The sequence below is a fragment of the Chenopodium quinoa genome, unplaced genomic scaffold, assembly GCF_001683475.1.
Source record: "Chenopodium quinoa cultivar QQ74 unplaced genomic scaffold, ASM168347v1, whole genome shotgun sequence".
NCBI classification, from domain to species: domain Eukaryota; kingdom Viridiplantae; phylum Streptophyta; class Magnoliopsida; order Caryophyllales; family Amaranthaceae; genus Chenopodium; species Chenopodium quinoa.
In genome coordinates this window covers 9,241,624-9,261,727 of record NW_018742418.1, presented here as the reverse complement: position 1 = coordinate 9,261,727, position 20,104 = coordinate 9,241,624, and the positions used below count along the sequence as shown (strand labels likewise).

The following is a 20,104-nucleotide window of genomic DNA, read 5'->3' as shown; positions in this document are numbered from 1 at the left end:
TTGGTACTTGGTAGGCGTAGTTCTCATATAAATGTGTAATCAGAATCATCAAATGGCCTTCAGTCTGATGATGGATTTTTAGGTAATTTCAATACAAAGAGGTTTTCCTATGTCGATTTTTGGTAGTAGGAAGATTTAATTCCAGTGAAAAAAGGAATGTTTTGATCACTTTTACTGGACGGTATTGTCATGTGTGGTAGATTGGTAGTAACTTAGCTTTGGTTCACTTTAGGAGGGCTGTTTGAGATCTCGGCTCTTGTATGTCAAATTGTCTATTAATTGTAGATCCAGTGGGAGTGATATTAGAGTGCTTGTTGGAGTGCAACTTCTTTAATACATCACTTGAAGCAAAGTTGAAGGTAAAATAAAGGTACGTTGTTCTTAAATTGGTAATGTGGAGATTGAAGAACATAATCAGCTAATAAGGATTTGGATGCATGGGAAGTAGGGAATGGAGAGAAAATTACTGGCTATTCGATCAACTGAATTGGATTGAAATAAGGTCTTGTTTTGCTGTCATTTAAATTCATGGGAAATTTGATTTCCTAAGAAATGAATATATGCATACTTGTTTGTCTGAGAATAATGTAGGAATTTAGACTTTTTAGGAAGTTCTACTCCCCACAAAATGGAGGAATTAACTTGCCTCTTTCTATGGGAAGTAGAAATTCCTACATTCAACTAAATAATTTTTGGAAATTTCTTGGAATTACAATTTCATAGGAATTTCTACTTCCCACATCCAACCAAACAAGGCCTAAATCTCATACTATATTACTCGTAGAATAATTAATAAAGGGACGGAAGGAGTAGAATATAGTAAACCACTTGACCATTAAACCCTATTGAATTATAACCATAAATATAATATTCATAGAGTACATAGAGAATCTTCAATAAAGTGATGTTAGCTAGGGGCTTTCCTCAAGCCAGTTCTGAAGCAGGATATGTTGTAAATCAATATGGTAATAAAAATAATTGCAATGTCTGCAAAAGAAGACAGATAAAACAAAGCTAATGATGCCTTTCCAACTTAGAAAAAACACTTTCCAACTCAATCAAATGTATTATGTACGTACAATAAGATCAAAACGTGGTAGTTTTTGAAGCCTTGTGCATTAAGAGAAATGCCTTGTTAAAGTTGTACAAGAGTCACAAATCAATTTTACCTTACATATCTTGGCCTAAAAACACAATAAGAAATACAGTATAGCTCTTCTCCATCAATTGATTCCATGGCTCCAAATATGCCTTCAGCCACCTCAGTATTATCAGCCTACACCACTTTTGCAGCGTCGATAATGGTGGTGAAAACAATGCTCAATGAAGTTCGAAACAACGCAAACCAAGTCATCCCTCAAACCCTTCAAGAAAAGATCATTGTGAAGTTCAGCCAACTATTCAAAATTCGTTTTACAGAGGAAGAAATCTTGACCATTAACATCAGTAGGCAATGTGACAGTCTCACCAAGAATGAAATCTACGAAGCTGCCCATACCTACTTGGGCACCAAAATCAACCACTCGAACAAGCGGCTTAAATTGAGCAAAGCACCGAGGGATAAAGACCTCTTAGTCAGCATTGACAAAGGGGAAGTGATCCTCGATTCCTTTGAAGGGATCACGTTGAGGTGGGTCAAGCTCGTGAGCGACGAGTTATCCCAAGGACATATGGGTCATAAAGTGAACATGTTGTCCATGGAGTTGAATTTCAACAAGCAACACAAGGATAAGGTTTTAGGGAGATACATTCCTTTTGTCTTGGAAACAGCTAAAAAAATTCAGGATGAAACCAGAGTAGTTAAGCTCTACAAAATAGGAGATCCCTTTAATGATCCGTCGTCAATCGACCTCCATCATCCATCAACATTCGACACGTTGGCCATGGAGCCTGAGGTTAAAAGGGCACTCATTGATGATCTTGATAAGTTTGTGAGGAGAAAGGAGTTTTATCACCGTGTCGGAAAGGTATGGAAGAGGGGTTATTTGCTGCATGGACCTCCAGGGACCGGGAAATCTAGCTTGGTTGCTGCCATGGCAAACTACCTAAAGTTCCACATTTATGACTTTGACCTCTCCAGGATTAAGCATGACATGGATTTTAGACGCTTGTTAGTTTCCACAACTAATCGGTCCATAATAGTGATCGAGGACATAGATTGTAGCTACACCAACTTTCATAACAGGCATCTGTCGTCTGGTGGAAACAAAGATACGAAGCAGACTAATGAAGGTTCAGGAGGTGACCATACATTGCCACTGGCGGGGCTGTTGAACTTCATTGATGGGCTGTGGTCAAGTTGTGGGGATGAGAGGATCATCGTGTTTACGACCAATTACAAGGAGAGGCTTGATCCAGCTTTGATAAGGCCAGGCCGAATGGATGTGCACATTCATATGTCTTATTTGACTTTCGGTGGATTTAAGATCTTATCATCCAACTACCTCAACATCAGTAGCCATGCTTTGTTCGCGCAAATTGAAGAGCTGTTAAAAGATGTACAGGTTACCCCTGCAGAAGCTGCACAGGAGCTGATGAAAAGCGATGATATTGATGAAGTGCTTGAAGGGTTTGAGCAGCTGCTCCTTAAGAAGGAAAAAGGCAAACAGGTTCAGGAAAATCTATAAATGCAAATTGGTACAGAAGTTATCAATTTGCACAGTTAAGATTTTCACTTTATCTTTAGAGCATTGTATATCTCTTTCAGATGAGAAGTTTAGAGTATTTATTCCTTAAATATGTATTGCTACTTGAAATCCTAATTGTTCACATCAATTAGATTATGTTCAACATGATTTGTAGAATGTATAAGAACAAGTCACATTACAGGTTCATGATTAAACCCATCATTCCTAAGATAATTATGTCAGGTTATGTAACTGTAACTCACACATCTGAACCGTTTCAAGCAGCCACAACCTTTTCAATCTAGAGTGTGCAAGCAATGCAACCATGAACCATCAAATACCCTAACATGGGTTTCAAAGAAGCTGTTATACACGCACAATGGATGCATGCAACGAATTCAGTGTAGAGGCATAAACCTCTTCCGAACAGAGAGCCTTGTCAAAATGATCTACTTGACTACAATAAGGGTATAAGCCCTGACAATAGCTTCACGATGGCACTCAGGTACTTGCAGTTGCAGTATCATGAGATCAAGTGTTTTTGTTCTCGACTACAAAGCTGCAATAGAAATCACAGTCAATCCGGTTCTTCATGAAAGAACAAGCAGGGAGGTAACCTGTCATTTATCAAAGGTGATACCAAAACACAGCATGATAATTAAAAATAATAATAAGATACTTGCAAACACAGTTGACTTTGTTCATGGTGTCAGCACATAAATAATTGGTGATAGAAATTAAATCTTGTTAGAGAAGCTTTGAAACCTCTCTTCTACATTACTCCGTATTAATTCATTAATACGAGTAATATTTTATGCACCTTGTTACAGAAGCTTTTTCTTGTCTATAATTTAGTAGTGTATATATCGTCTAGCTACTGGGCTCTGATTTCACAATACCAATTCAAAAATCCAAAAAGCTGAAGGCAACTGTGAGTGTAAAGCAGATTACTAATTCTCTAATTCACATTTTCTTCTCTGTTTGTAGTGGAGCCTATATATTTTAGCCTAAAAATTGCCTTCAGCAACATCAGTAGTATCACACCTAAGCATTAAAACCCATGGCTACAAATCTGCCTTCGGCCACATCCGTAGTATCAGCCTATACAGCTTTTGCAGCATCGGTGATGGTGGTGAAAACTGTGTTAAATGAATTCCAAAGCATCACATACCAAATAATCCCTCAAAACCTCCAAGAAAAGTTTGTTACGAAACTTGGGAAACTATTCCAAGTTCTTTTAACAGAAAAAGAAATCCTGACACTCAGCATTGATGAGCAATGTGACGGGCTCATGCAGAACCAAATATATGAAGCAGCCCAGGCCTACTTGAGCACTAAAATCAACCACTCGAATAAGCGGCTAAAGTTGAGCAAAGCAGTGAGAGATAAAGACTTCTCGGTCAGCATTGACAAAGGGGAGGAAATCCTCGATTCCTTTGAGGGGATCACATTGAGGTGGGTGATGCTGATCAGAAGCAAAAAATCACAAATGAAAGTGCATAGATCCATGGAGTTGAATTTTCACAAGCAACACAAGGAGAAGGTTCTTGGGAGATACATTCCTTTTGTGTTAAAAACTGCAAAAAGAATCCATGAAGAAAACAGAGTAGTTAAGCTCTACCAGCTCGGGGAATTCCATGATTTTGAGTCATCAATCAACCTTCAACATTCGACACATTGGCCCATGGAGCCCGAGGTTAAAAGGGTACTCATTGCGGATTTGGATAGGTTTGTGAGGAGGAGGGATTTTTATCACCGTGTGGGTAAAGTCTGGAAGAGGGGTTACTTGCTGCATGAACCTCCAGGGACCGGGAAATCTAGCTTGGTTGCTGCCATGGCAAACTACCTAAAGTTCCACATATATGACTTTGACCTCTCCAAGATGAGGTACAACTTGGATTTTAGGCAATTGTTGGTCTCCACTTCCAATCGGTCCATAATAGTGATCGAGGACATAGATTGCAGCACCAATAAGTTGCAGAACAGGCAACATCAGGCGTCTAGTGGTATTGGTGAAGACGGCACTACAGATATAAACTACAATAATGAAGGCTCAGGAGATGACCATTCATTACCTCTGGCGGGGCTGTTGAACTTCATCGATGGGCTGTGGTCAAGTTGTGGGGAGGAGAGGATCATTGTGTTCACAACCAACTACAAGGAGAGGCTTGATCCAGCTTTGATAAGACCAGGCCGAATGGACATGCACATTCATTTGTCTTATTTAACTTTTTGGTGGGTTTACAGTTTTAGCCTCTAACTATCTCAACATCGGTAGCCATCCTTTGTTCACTCAAATTGAAGAGCTGATCAAAGAGGTACAAGTTACCCCTGCAGCAGCAGCAGAGGAACTGATGAAAAGCGATGACATTGATGAAGCACTTGAAGGGTTTGTGCAGCTCCTCCTTAAGAAGAAAGAAGATGACCAGGCTCAGGGAAATCTATAAATTTATAGAGGTCCAGATATAATCAAGCACATCAAAGACTATTGTATCTACAGAATACTGTAGCTTCCTCTCAGAATGACAACTTTCATGTGATTCCTACCAAAATATTTTCTCATGAACTCAAAATTGCTTTCTTTTTTTTTTTTTTCACCTGGTACCTATATTACTTACAATTACAATTTTCAAACATTAACTAGATTAATATGATTCCATTGAATTTTATAAATCAAACAAACACTGATAAGTCAAGTTCTACATTTAAAACATAACTTTTGTCCCTCATTATGTCACATATCAATATTGATATTCCACTAGGAATAGCACTCTCTCCATTTACATAAATTTTTTAATTTGCTATAACGATTTGGTTTGAGTCCATTATGCTCGAATGCTCTATCAAAACTTAACTATCTACAAAAACTGCAAACCTTCAGAATGTCAACAAATTGTAATGAACATTAATTATCACTCAATTGTGCTATAGTTTGATACAGAAGAGACACAAACTGCATTTTGAGATGAGATCTAAAACTTGTCATTTCTAAATGTAATATAAAGAATAAACTGATGACACTGATAAAAACAATCCACTCTGTATGCTTATTGATTCATGCTATGGTTCTCTCTAGCAAAGCAAACAGTTTCCGCGGCTTATATAGGGGAAATACCAAAAAGGGTTACTGTCCAAAAATGGTGAGTTACGCTGATTTATGAGTTATGAAATTGCAGACAGAGTCAAGGATGTTATGCTTAGGTATATGGTAGTCAGTGATTACCAGAGGTAACGGATTATATATGATTATGCTGCCTCTGATGCACATGACAAGCTGTTGATAATTATTTTCTCATAAAACGGATGGCTGTACCCATCCAATCATCAGGAATTTTCCCTTTTACTTCCCCTTTTAAGGCCTTCAAGGAATGATCTGTGGCTGCCTGCAGCAGACAAAGATATTTCAAATGACAACACTTGCGATATTGAGTTAAAGGCAAAGAAGTTACAGCCAATATTGATTCTCAAACCCCTGGGAACCCATTTTCGAGGGGGGGGGGGGGAGAAGAGTTTTGTGGTTTTGGCCCTTTTGGGTAGTTTATAACAAAGAGAAAGATAGGTAGATTCAAAATTAGATTTCACTAGCCCCTCCAGAGACTTTTGCACCAAGCTTTACTCATAATCACTGGAAAATGTTCAATTGGCTTAGATAGAATCTCACAAGTGGGAAGAAGTGTTTACCTTTACGATATATACATCAATACCAAGTTTTGCAATAGCTGCTGCTTCGGAAATTTTGGTCACCATGCCTCCGGTTGTATCATGAGCAGCAACAGTTATCTCAACTGTATAACACAATAACTGGATGAGAAGCATATCACTTTTTATTCTTCATAGGGGCTAAATGTGAAATTTCCCCTGACTCATTTATTAGTGCAGAAGAATTTATCAATAGGTTTACTATAAATAGATCTAAGTAAGAAGCCACCATGTTCCCCAAAACCCTTGTCTCTCCTCCCACAGACACTCAATTATTCTATTTACAGCAATTTCTTATCATCTGCAACTACTATGTAAGAGCACATTTTCAGTGTAAACAGGGAAGCAACTGAAACCAAGCACTATGGAAATTTGATTAAAAACCAGGTAAGACAAGCACAAATTGATCTCAACTGTTAAGATGAACAAGATGAACTCATTAAATACAGTAGCTGCCTGTACGCACTGCATATTGAGTAGTAACTGTCTTCGTATATTTCAATTAGATGAAAATTTGAAATAATATAAGATTGAACTGTCGACAAAAAGATAAAATAAACAGAAATCAGCGTTCAATTATTCAGTCCACTGATGTCTTCTCAAATTCCTTCATGCATTAAATCACTCTACAGATCCTCAGTGTAGTTTCTTAGGCTTCAACTACTCACAGAAAGAGATGAAAGGATCCTAACAGAATTATCATAAATTTCAATGGTTGTATAGCATTCTATAATATGATCCATGATAAGTCAATACTCAGAAACATTCCAAAGCACTGAGATCAGAACTTAAATCATCCTGCAAATCATATACCTTGTTCATTTATAGATTTCGGGGCTGGATTCACAACACGCCAGCTTCCTTCTTCATCGACAGCTGTTAGAAGCTAAAATAGATCATGCATTTGTGTAGAAACATCATAATGATTACTCACATCTTAACTTTCAACTGAGAAGTCACAGAACAGTGCATTCCCCCAGAGACTGCTTACCTATCTCTTTTAACAACATTGCATCAGGTTCTGATGGCGGACGGTCATATACACCAAAAACATCTGTCTTGATAAACGATTGTATAGGAAAACTTTTATGAACTGCTAGCTGAAACAACGGTAATCAAGTGGTATATTCTTGGCTTAATTTAACATATTAGGTAGTGAACTGTATAATCATACCCAATCTCATACAAGAGCATTAGGTAACTATGTTTTCAGATAATTAATCATTTACTGATCAACAACACATGTTAAAAATGTCACAGTGAAGGGAGACGACATTCAAGATCTGATGGAAACAAAGCTAATAAACAGAATTTTTTTGGCATAAATGCCTATTTCATACTTAAACCTTTTACGCAAGAGTTTTAGTAGACCATCTCCACAAAAGATATACACACCAACAAAAGGGATACAAGGAAAACAACATATTCAGGCTTCAAGATTTCTGCAATATGCCGTATAATAACATCCCCACTCAAAATTGTGCAACCCTGTAGGTATAATTATGTAAGCAAGCACAGGAACATTATTTTAAACAGGTAAAGTAAAGAGCTAGACATATGATGACAAACCTGTGAATGATCAAGCACTGCATCCCCATGCAGGACCTAGTAATCAAGACAATATTAATGGTCATGCATGTATCAATCAAGATTTTTTAATGGCAGCTTGAATACACCAACAGCTACATGTCAAAGAAGAAAAATGCTATTTGTTGGTGTTATCTTTGGCACTGTAACAGCATACGAACATTGGACTTACAGGGATGAAGCCAGAGTCAATAGTTTTAGCCACCGTTGTGACATCAGCGGAAGCAACCTGTATATACAATGCTGCATTGATTAAATTAGGTTTATGGAGTAATCATGTCTAAAGGTATGTTCGCAGGAGAAAAGCATATGAGTTACAAAAATTGACATTATCAATAGTCACTAACATTTCTCTGAAATGTTGTCCATCCACCCGAAAATGGAGATATTCCAACTGAAGGGATACCCTCTGTAACAGAGCAGCAAGTTAGTTAATCACCGTATCTTTTACTCAAGCACATACGTAATATTCCTTCAAGTACTTATATGAAGCACTTAGTTGAAGATATGGATGTACGTAAAATAATTTGAGGCTTAAGTGTTTTGGAACAAGCTTAATAGCAGCAAATAATAGTTTAATTGCAAAACAAGAGTCCCTTTTCACCATCCGACAACTTTTTACTCCCAAACAAATAGGTAGCACAGATCAAGAAGCAGTATTCTTCTTGGTATCAATGTTTATTTACAATTTCAAACCTTTTGAAAACGGAGTGTTTTAAACCACAAGAAATAAAGTGTGGATTTCTATTGTAAGGTTTTAAAACTAACTAGTCTGGTACAGAATGAATAAACTTCATTATCCAAGCTTTTCATAGAATTGCCAATGGTTCCAGCCATTCCCTAGATTTTTTTTTTTAAGAAAAAGTAGATTAATATATACACCTCCACTTAACCAGGAAAATAAAATAAAAGGCAATCAAGATATATAGAAATTACTGCTACACTAAATTCACCTCGAGCTAGTGCCCTCACAATTTCAAGATTGAGTGATGCGACCTGTAAAAAAGAAACTAATGATACTCTTAAGAAACCACCATATAAAAAAGCTTTAATATGCGCTAGTCAAGGCAGCTTAGAAAGATAGCCACATCAGGCACAAGTTTTTATACTTTGACTGAGCCTTTTCAAGAATTTAGCAACTACAAACTAATGGACAAACTTATATCTTGCTGCAAATTTAGGGGGAATTCAACAACACTTACTGAAATTCTGGTCGCAACAAAGCCGGCTTTGACAAGAGACTGATCCAATCCTCCCTTGTGTACCCTTGATTTGCTGGCTTGAAAATGACCGAATGAGCCTATATAAGCAGGAAGGTTCATATACTTAGGATCACCAAAGAGGCATGCACATAGAATATATGAAAGCTCACTACGTCAAGCATTAGAATTACAATGCTTGACGAACTTTATAACTAATGGATGTTCACTACAGTCCACCCCACCAATGTCAAAATAAAACAGAACAAATGCATAGCTACTAAAACCTGAGTTAATCTTTTTGAAATATGGAAGAAATGTCTCTTGTAATGACCAGTTTTGCACTATAGCACAGAGACCATATGACTTCTGGTCCACTAGCTTGTCACAAACCACAATCTACCAAGACTATACACTATACAGGCTTCCAAATGATAAATGCCACTGATTTCAGATGACTTTTCAGATATTAAAATGCACAGTTACTCATCTACCTTCCTTAGTTCACTTTCAATGGTATCTCAGATCTCATACCTTTTCTCCCCTCAAGGCATTATTCTATAAAGAGGTGAAAGCTTAATCGAGTTCGACCACATAAATGATCAAAGCAAACTATAACACACACAGAAACAAGTAATCAAGATTCAAATATACTGGTCGAGGCTCGAGAATAATCTATATTTGATTTAACCTACTTAAGATGCAACATAGCCAACATTTCTAATCAACTACTAAATATAACTAGAATGGCAACAATCAAGTCTTCCAGTTGAATAATGCATCCAAAACAAAATGGTCATCCAAACGAGTCAACGAACCAGCTCCATGAACAACAACAAAGTTGCTGGACTCCATTGTTATTTGATCTGAAATGCCATCTACATTTACAGAAACATCTGCTTTCCCAGGCCTTTTACTCCAATCCATATCCACAACTTCACCAGACATCATTGCTTCTCTCAAGTGTATCGAAACCGCTCTCAGATTTTCTTCATTTATCTTCTCCAATTCATTCTTGCAAGTAATTGCTGCACCCCCTAAACTTGACAACAAACAAAATCTAAATCATTTTTTAATAAATCATAGCAACCAACACAGAATACCATATCTCATTTCCAGCATATAAACTGACCATACATGCCAACTTCAAAAAAACCCATATCCTATTCTAGTTTTTAACCGGATAATTCAATTTAATTAATGCATACGGAGCCAAACATTCAATGATGTAGGCGGGATTCAATCCTAAGTCTTGAGTTACCAGAGTACCACGAAACTTGACAACAGAGAAAATCTAAATCAACTTCTTAGAAATTAAAGCAACCAACACAAAATACCATATCTCATTTCCAGCATTTATACTGTAGACGAGATTCAACCCAAAGTTGTGGGTACCACCCATATTATCACCCCAAGACTTTAACCAACTAAACTAATCGGGCATTCACAAATTTCAATCAGATTCAAACACAACCAACCCACTTCCCATCTTAGTTCGTTGTCAATAATTAACATGAATAAAAGCTAATTAAAATGAGTAAAGTATGAAACAAAAGGAGGAGAGAGAATAGACCGAGCTTGACGATGCAGCGAAGAGGTGTAGTGAGTGGCGTTGGAGTGCCTTTCTCCATGAAAATCGTGGTTGATTTTGTGTAAAATCAATGATTGTGCTTCAGTTTAAATGCTGGAATTTTAGCAGTTTATCACTCAGATTTGCTCCGTAGGAAAAGGACATGCTTTCCCTTGCTTTCTTTGCTGAGTCTTGAGCTAAATGGCGACAATGCCCTTAAAAGGTTTTTATGAATACCATGCATAAAAAACATGTAAATAAATGGTAAAATAAAAAACATGCATGCCTCATGGTGGAACCGCTAATACCATTAACGATTTACCAAAAACGTGCATAGTTCTACCATAAACAATGTACATTATAAGTTGTTTATGTAGGCTTGTATTTTCTCATTCTTGCTCTTCTATTATGCTTTTAATCCCTTCTTGAGCTAGCTAATTATGCAATGAGAAAACACGTCATTTTAACGCATGCTTCCTTATAAAATTTGTCCATCCTTAATGTTTTTATTAATTTCTCCTAAGGAAGGATCTTTATTGAGGATCATAGGGGCCTAACACCCCTGTAATTTTTAAGATTAGTTAACATGCATATAGAATATGTTGTCTTATAAAGTTATAATTATTAAGTATTAAAAAGTGTATCACAGTGGTTAAGTAGTACGTACTAAAGGTTGAAGATTTAAACCTTGGCTCCATGTATTTTTTAGTCCAATATAAGCCACTAATTACCTCCCTAGCTAGATCCTAAAAGTTTTAGCCTATATCAAATATTGATAATTCTTTATTTATAGAAAGTTACCTTTGTATTGGTATTTTTATTAGAAAAAATTGACAAAAATAATACCAACTTTCGGCGGTTCGCTCAAAATAATCTCAACTTTGAATTATTTTTAAATAATCCGAACTTTGAGGGGTATTCGCTTTAAACGATCCCAACCGGTCACCGAACCTGTAATATTAAGTTACGAGGACACGTGGCACCACATGATTGGTTGAATTTTTGTTTTTTAAAAAAAAAATTGCTAAAAATAATCTCAACTTTCACGTATTCGCTATAAATAATCCCAACTTTGGATTATTATTAAATAATCCCAACTATGGGGGTCATTCGCTTAAAACAGTCCCATGTGACCGATAACCTGTTAAACTGGTAATTTTTTTTTTAAAGTTAATTGGCACTTGTCATAGCGTTAATGGTTGAAAATATATTAAAAAAATTATAAAAAAAAACTAAAAAAAATAAAAACAAAAAACCCAACCCCAAGCCCGACCCACGCAACCACTGTCGTCGGGCCCGCAACCGGCCTAGCGCAAGTCCCCAGCCTCAGCCTGCTGCGGCCAAACCCCCTCCCCCATGTCGGCACCGCCCTAACCAACGCCCCTTTCCCTCAAACAACCAATCATGCAGCCCTAAACCCGCCTGAAATCCTTAAACTACCTTCACCCCAGCCGCCCCTCCCCCACCATCAGAACCCTAGTGCTAGGGTTCCGATGGTGGTGGAGGGGCTGCTAGGGGTTTTTATGCGATGGAGGAGTTGATTTAGGGATTTTGGGTGGTCGTGGGTGGGATTTTGGGGGTTTTGGGCTGCAGGATTGGTGGTTTTGGGGGAAAGGGAGCTACCGTCACGGAGGAGGGGGTTTTGGCCTGCGCGTGGGTGGGGAATGGGGTTCCGACCGCCGCTGTTGTTGTGGAGAAGGTGGTTTGTGGGGAAGGTGGTTCGTGGGTGGTGGCTGGGCAATTCTTTTTTTTTTTTTTATTAGTTTTTCTCTTTTTTTTTCAATTTATGTAAGTTTTTTTTTTTTTTTTTAAAAAATTTATCAACCAATCACATGGTGACACGTGTCACCTTAACCAATTATAATAGGTTAATAACCGGTTAGGGACTGTTTTGAGCGAATACACCCCAAAGTTGGGATTATTTAAAGCGAATACGTGAAAGTTGAGATTATTTTTAGCAATTTTTCCAAAAAAAAAAAAATTAAAAAAGGACCAGCCATCGACAACCCTCAGTACCGCCGGCGTTAGCTGATTCCGGAGCCCCCAACCACCACCGCCGACCTTCCCTCACGCCGGCTTCCAGACCATCCTTTCCTCACGTCGGCGTCGGCGCTTCCCTCCTGCTTTCCCTTAAATTACCTAACCTCAAACGCAAATAAACCCGAAACCATAAAAAAACCCTAAACCATAATTAAAAAAAAAAAAAAAAAAAAAAAAAAAAAAAAAAAAACCAGCCTACCGCACAAACCCCCCAGATCGGCGCTCCCCCACCCTCGGAACCCTAGGCCCTAGGGTTCCGAGGGTGGGGGAGCGCCAATTTGGGGGGTTTGTGCGGTGGGCTGTTTTTTTTTTTTAAAGGTTACAGGTTTAGATTTGGAGGTTCACGGTGGGGGTTTAGGGGGAAAGGGCGCCAGGAAAAGGCGGAGCCGGCGGTTGGGGAGGGGGTGTCTGAGCTTGGCCGGTGGGAGGAGGGACGCCGCAGTGCCGGACTTGGGTGGTGGTGGGGTTGTCGTGGGTTGGGGTTGGGGCTGGGTGTTCTTTTTATTATTATTATCTATTTATTTTTAGCCATTCACATGGTGACACGTGTCACTTAAACCCCCCCCAAAAAAAAATACCTCTTTAATAAGTTACCGGTCACTTGGATCCATTTTGAGCGAATACCTTCCAAAGTTCGGATTATTTAAAAATAATCCAAAGTTGGGATTATTTTGAGAGAATGGGCGAAAGTTGGGATTATTTTTGTCAATTTTTCCTTTCTATTATGTGTGTGCAAATTAGTTGTAAATTTTCACACATCTTAAAGCAACAAAAGAGTATTAAAACAGAAAAGCAAAATAAAAAAATATATCAACATGCACTGAGTTTTTAGTTTTTCATAATTTCTTGTCTAATAATGAAAAATTGTCATCAATCACATAATAAAGTGATAAGTAATAGTTTGAATAAGAAAAAAAAATGTATTAATGTTAAAAATGCGTGAATTATATCTAATTTTGCTCAAACATATTTATTTAATTCAACAATCTAATGTTTATATATATATATATATATATATATATATATATATATATCGTGCAATAATATGTATGGGCATACACTGATTTCAGCCCAAAAAAATATAATCACATATATTATGGACTATATAAATAGTGCAAAAGTTCAATTATTACTATTATAAGCAATGGGTGAAAGTGTTTACTATTTCACAGACTATTAGGTAAGGCAGTTTGCACCCAATATTTGGTGCAGCACACTCCTTCTCTTCCCTTTTCTTTCTCTCTCTTCTGCTTTCACCAAATTCACCCAGCAATTTGTACAGCACACTCCTTCTTCTCTTTCTCTCTCCTCTACTTTCACCAAAATCACGTGGTTGGTGGCAATTGGTGGTCGATTTCCCGAGATGCGGCTGACTGGTGGTGGTAGATGGCAGCCCCGATGTTGTAGGCAGATAATTGCGACGAGGTAGAGTGCGGTGCAGGACGGTTGTACGGCTGGTGATGCCGTGGTAGGTGGGTTCGGTGGTGGGCGGAGGTTCGATTTGCATTGCATTTTTGGGTGATTTTGGTCGCAATTGCAATAATAGATCTAGGTTGAGGCTGCCAAGAGCTTGAACAATCATGCCCCACCTGATTTCGATAGATATTCGTAGAAGATATCTTCCAAAGAAAAGCACAAAGATGAAATAGCAATTTGCTTCTCGTATCAACGAATTAGAAGAGATGAATTTGTATACAAATATTAATCAATAAAAGGAACATATCAGCCAATTAATGTATAATAATTGGCAACATTAAGAACATATGAACATACCATACATGAGGCATTTTAAAGAAAGAAAAGTTATGTACCTATTGGTAATTAGTACATAACAGGGGCATAATGGTAACTTAGTATTAATTTTCAGGTTTTAATTATATCACTATAGTCATTTTAATACCATTACAACTATTATTATACCATTACACTCCAATGGCATAATTTCACAACCTAGTGGTAAAAATATATTAGCTTCAAAAATATACCATTAAATAACAATACAAATAAAAGGAACATATCAGCCAACAGATGAAACATATCAGCCAATAAAAGGAACATATCAACCAACATTAGGAACATATAAGCCAACAAAACTAATATATCAGCCATCAAAAGGATAAATGCTTTGTTTGGTAAAGAGCTTTTTGAAAAGCTTTTACCTTATTGAATACTATTTAGGGCTGTTCAGAGTGCAGTCTAGACCGCACCAAACAGCAAACCAAACCGCAATTTAGCGGTTTGGTGCGGTTTCTAAAAAAATTTAGAGCAAATCGCACTTTGCGGTTTGCGGTTTACGCTATTAAACCGCAAACCTTTTTACCATTTTCATCAAAAAAATATATAAAAAAACTTAAAAATATGATGTAATCTTTGACTATTAAGTAATTTAAGGTTAAAAAAAAAAGTTTAATATTCAAATTATAAGTTTATAATCACAAAATAAAGTATAAGTTTTTTTTAAAAAAAAGATATTTCTAATTTTAAAGAATGTGGTTAAACCGCACCGCACCAAACCGCATTTTGCGGTGCCGTTTGGTTATAAGTGCGGTTTAGAAAAAATGAAAACCGCAATATTGCAGTTTGGTGCGGTTAAGGAACCAAACCGCACCACGAACAACCTTAATACTATTAGAGGTTTGACCATTTTAAAAAGCTAATTTTGGAGTTTGGTAAATAACTTATTAAAAGAGCTTTTTGAATTAACTTATTAAACAATTAGCTTTTTTAGTATTAAATACACTGAAACATCTAATAATAAACAGCTATTTACCAAACACTTTTACACAACCAGCTATTTACAACTAACTAATCAAATCATCTAATATAATCAGCTAGTCAAACCAGTTAATATAATCAATTATATCAACCAGCGAACAACTAATTACCAAACAGGGCCAAAATCAACAAACAAAAGCAACATATAAGCCATCAAAATAAACATATCAGACAACAACAACAACAAAAAAAAAAAAAAAAAAAAAAAAAAAAAAAAAAAAAAAAAAAAACCATATAAGCCAACAAAATAAACATAACAGCCAACAAAATAAAGATATAAGCCAACTAAAGAAACAGATCAGTCAACTAATGTTTGATAGCAGCCAACAAAAGAATCATATCAAATATTTAAAAAAAACATATCAGCCAACAAAAGGAATATATCAGTCAATACAAAAAACATATCAGCCAACAAATGAAACATATCAGCTCACAAATGAAACATATCAGCCTACAAATGAAAAATATCAGTCAACAAGTGAAACATATCAACCAATTCTGCTTGCGTGCGACAGTCCGCACCCAATACCGCCTCTTACTATTTAGCGACTTCCCATTTTTTATTTTTTTATTTTATTTTTATTTATTTTGTGAGAGAGTATTACGCGACTTTAAGATAATAAAAATAATAACCTTTTCGTAATGCACTACTTAGTACCTACATAAGGTGATCGAGAATCATCAAAATTTAATCTGATCTATTTATAGAGAGGGTGAACACTTTTCTTTTATTTATTTTTTTTTTTATTTTTGGCTTAGTACGTAGTAATAATGAACAAAAGCTTTACATTGAACAAACTCATCTCATGTGACACAAGGGCAATGCATAGTTGATTTGAGGGGAATCGGGGACAAAAGAAAGAATAGGGAGAAAAAAAAAGTGCTTAAAAATAAAATTAGCATAATAAATATAATTATGATAATTGTATAGCTTATTCAAAAATAAAAAATTGAAAATGTCCAGTAATATCAAAGAACGTAACCATGCACTAAGGTAGTATTAGGTATTCGTAGGGTATCTAGTATTGTACTTCAGGCCTAATCTGATAAATGGGCTACAAACCCAACTTAAAAAAAGCACGCTAAAATTTATTTCATGAAATAACAATTTAACAAAACGAAATAATATCAAAACATACCCCTATATATATATATATAACAAAAAGAACAGGCGAAAATCAGATAAATTCGTTTCACCATCCTCATTTCACTCTCCACTATCACTCTTTTTTTTCTCTCTCTATTTCACCATTTAAATGGTTGAAAATTCTTCAATTGCATCCATTGAATACATGTTATATATTATTTCACTAAAACAGCAAGTAGTTCTAATCTATTAACTTTGTTAGAGGTATATATCATTCCATTTTCTAAACATGTTATTTATTGTTATTGAACATATTATTTTTCAACTACTCAATGTTATTTCAGATTTTATGATTTTAAAAATAATCAATGTTATTCTACAAAAAGAAGCATACTATTTTTATAACTAGAAATATTATTTTATAACTAACAAATGTTATTTCTGATTATATTATTTTAGAACTAATAATTGTTATTTTATAAATAGATTATATTATTTTTAGATCTAATAATTGTTATTTTATAAATAGATTATATTATTTTAGAACTAATAAATGTTATTTTAGATTCCTTCAAAAAAAATGTTACTTTTAGATCTGTAATGATTTTCGCATCAAAATCAACAAGAGCAGATTCAGTATCACTACAACGAGCATCATCATCCTCGATACCCAGCAAATTGCGCAAAATCATCTTCAATTTTGAAAAGTAATTGACGAAAGGAGATGAGAAAAAGAGTGATTGATTGGTTTGAGAGAAAAATCAGAACGAAAAATTTGAAATTGGAAAAAAGAGGATTAAATTCATAGATCGAGATTGAAAGAAATAGAGGGAAACAAAGTATATCAGGAAGAAAAGGGAAAAAATCAGGAAAAAGGAGGGGATAATAGAGGAAGAGGTTGACTATGTACATATTGCCCAACCTAAAAACGACGTCGTTTTGACCCCGGAGTACCATGCTCACGGTACTCCGGGAGTAAGATAAAAATTGCGGGGAACAATAAATAAATAGATAAATATAAAACATGAATTTAATGGCAAAAACACTAATTTTCAGGGTTAGGTTTAAGCAAGAAAACTCAACTTATATTATCATATAATAATTAATCAATCTCTACTGTTAATACAATATGATAACCCCCTTGATTTAGGGTTAAATTATTCAACTAATCTAAAAGCCTAGAATGAATTAAAAAAAAAAAAAAAAAAATCTTAAATTAATAAAGCTATACTTATTCTGAAAACTTTTAACTAATCGCAACATATTCCTATCTCAAAGGGTGCAAATTAATTGCAACATACAGTCATTTTATCGGTTTATTAATTGGTTTCAACTTTCAAGATTACACATTAATGGAGCGCTAATCATAGATCCCATTTGCAAATTATACCAGTGAGCAAATCTAACCTTAATTCCCAAGCAAGTATTAATCATAGTCTCCTTATTATCACTCATTGTAAAAAGATCCCATCTTTGACCTTGAACGATAATAGTGAACACCAAAGCATGATGTCTTTCCAAATCCCTAGCAATTAAATCAGCAGTCGAACTTTTTTATTGCTATCCTTAATACTTAGTCCTTTCTAAATCCATCGTCTCCATCTTCCGGTTCTCCACATAAAATGGCTCTAGCTCGATTGTCGACAAGATTTCTTGTTGATACTTGACCAAAACTACGACTGACTCGAATGCTTTGGCTGGGCCTTCACGGAGAGGGTTAGCTTAAAATCCACGTCAATTAATGTTCAAACATATTGTGGTTAATCTTTATTGAAGCGACGTCAAAAGAATCAACTTGGAATTTGAAAGGAGGGGCTTTAATGCCGTAGATTTCCCACCAACTAGTAAATAATAAGGTAAACAAACAACATAAAAGTATACAACCACCTGTTGAATTAAGGTAACAATTAGGGACTAAACTTTTTTACTTTTCACGTTTTGGGACCTAAACTTTTTTCTTTCACCTTTTGGAAACTGTGGTTAATTATCAGACAATTTAATCCGAAAAACCTTACCAACCAACCTAAGCATTAATTAGAGTAAAAAAAAATCAGTAATTCCAAATCAAAATAAGATCATTAACATCAAACTTTTTTTAAAAAATAACATAAAACTTCAAAAAATAGCCTTCTATTTTTTAATTTTCTTCCTAAAATTAAAATAGCAAACCACAATCCAAAAATCCAAAATAAAAAATTTCTATCAAATTAAAGGAAGTTGACTCTGGAAATGAATACGAAAAGATAGTTATGTAGGGACCACGTGGGAATTGAGGCAAAATTATGGGGTTGCCAAGTTATGAACCACGTTGCATTTTATAGTTGTGCACGATAACTAGTGGCTACAAGCGATCTCCACAATTTTAATTAATTTTTAAATGAAGTACATAAAATTATTAAATATAATTGGACCAAGGTTGCCACTTGCCAATAGCATTTTCAATCATAGGCTCTCGTCTTTAGCCGCCTCCTTTAAAAATGAAAACAAAATTTAGTTGCCGAACAAAAAAAACCCATAATTTTTAAAAGCACATAGACATGAAAAACCACGACATTTTCTGTATCAAAACTTCTGTTTTCTCACTATCATCCAAAGATCAATCCTATGCTTGGATTCGATACATTAAGTATTGAAACGTTTCTTTTAATTACGTGTATTAATATAAAACTTTGACCAATACTATTTTTAATTATCAATGAATAAAAAGTATAATAATTGATATTAATAAAATATATGATGACTTAAATAGTTATTCACAAGACTATATTTTTTATTATGTATAAATCATTAACATAAATCAGAGGGAATTAAGTGATAGTGAAAAAAAAAATTAATACAAATATTGAGGGGTACCTCTATTTTTTGAGTAGTTACATTATTTGCCTTTTGCATTTTTATATATCCTCAGTTCGTTGTAAATTGACACATTTGACTTTTGACACTATTCACATAGTGTACTTTAATTAGTTTGTGATTTATAATCATGTGAGATCTTGGTTATATTGACTAAATTACAATTTATATGACTAAGTATTAGTTTAAAAAGTATATATACTATACTCCGATCCGTATTAACTCTATTGATAATTTTTAGTTTACAAACATAGTTTTCTTTTTTTTTTTTGGGTGCTCAGGAGGGGTTAGGCCCCAAAAAATAAAAAAATAAACTACTAAGTAATAAAATGTGGCAACGCCAGCCCAATAACGTCATTATGTAAGATACGACCCAAAGCAAGTTGGAGGACTTGAATCAACTCGATCCGGTTGTTCTGAGTAACTCCTTGGTTGGCTAGCCAATCCGCAGCTCTATTTCCTTCTCTATAAATATGGACTACTTGAACCTTCCAGTTCGGGTTTGCCATCATCTTCTTGCAATGTAAAATGTGGTGCACGCACTCGGCTCCATATTCCTCTGCGCTCTTCTGAACTGCTGCTTGGTTATCCATCTGAAGTTGCAGCTTCTTCACTCCCATTCTCATAGCAAGATCCATTCCATACTCCACAGCTAGTACCTCAGCCT

The 20,104-nt window shown here is 35.5% G+C and overlaps 2 protein-coding genes and 1 pseudogene across 4 annotated transcripts; 2 read left to right on the top strand and 1 right to left on the bottom strand.

Annotated features, from left to right (window-relative positions):
* Positions 1-1,048: 1,048 nt before the first annotated feature.
* LOC110713248 (AAA-ATPase At3g50940-like) lies at positions 1,049-2,790 on the top strand. Its single transcript, XM_021891706.1, has one exon. The coding sequence runs from the start codon at positions 1,236-1,238 to the stop codon at positions 2,625-2,627; it is 1,392 nt and encodes a 463-aa protein (XP_021747398.1). The 5' UTR covers positions 1,049-1,235; the 3' UTR covers positions 2,628-2,790.
* Positions 2,791-3,687: 897 nt separating this feature from the next.
* LOC110714589 lies at positions 3,688-5,074 on the top strand (annotated as a pseudogene).
* On the bottom strand, positions 4,535-10,863 carry LOC110713255 (glutamate 5-kinase-like). 3 transcript variants are annotated; one of them, XR_002509846.1, is made up of 13 exons: positions 10,686-10,863; positions 9,931-10,149; positions 9,116-9,213; positions 8,867-8,909; positions 8,261-8,322; positions 8,086-8,142; positions 7,896-7,931; positions 7,737-7,814; positions 7,318-7,384; positions 7,140-7,202; positions 6,309-6,412; positions 5,851-6,010; positions 4,535-5,032 (listed from the first exon to the last, which is right to left on the bottom strand). XR_002509846.1 is itself a non-coding variant. In XM_021891715.1 (12 exons), the coding sequence occupies exons 1-12, from the start codon at positions 10,741-10,743 to the stop codon at positions 5,912-5,914; spliced, it is 984 nt and encodes a 327-aa protein (XP_021747407.1). In that variant the 5' UTR covers positions 10,744-10,863; the 3' UTR covers positions 5,511-5,911. The 3 variants fall into 3 exon arrangements, 2 of the variants coding, with proteins under 2 accessions (XP_021747407.1, XP_021747412.1); XM_021891715.1 differs by lacking the exon at positions 4,535-5,032 and having other exon boundaries at positions 5,511-6,010; XM_021891720.1 differs by lacking the exons at positions 4,535-5,032; positions 7,737-7,814 and having other exon boundaries at positions 5,511-6,010; positions 7,318-7,426.
* Between the last annotated feature and the right edge of the window lie 9,241 nt (positions 10,864-20,104).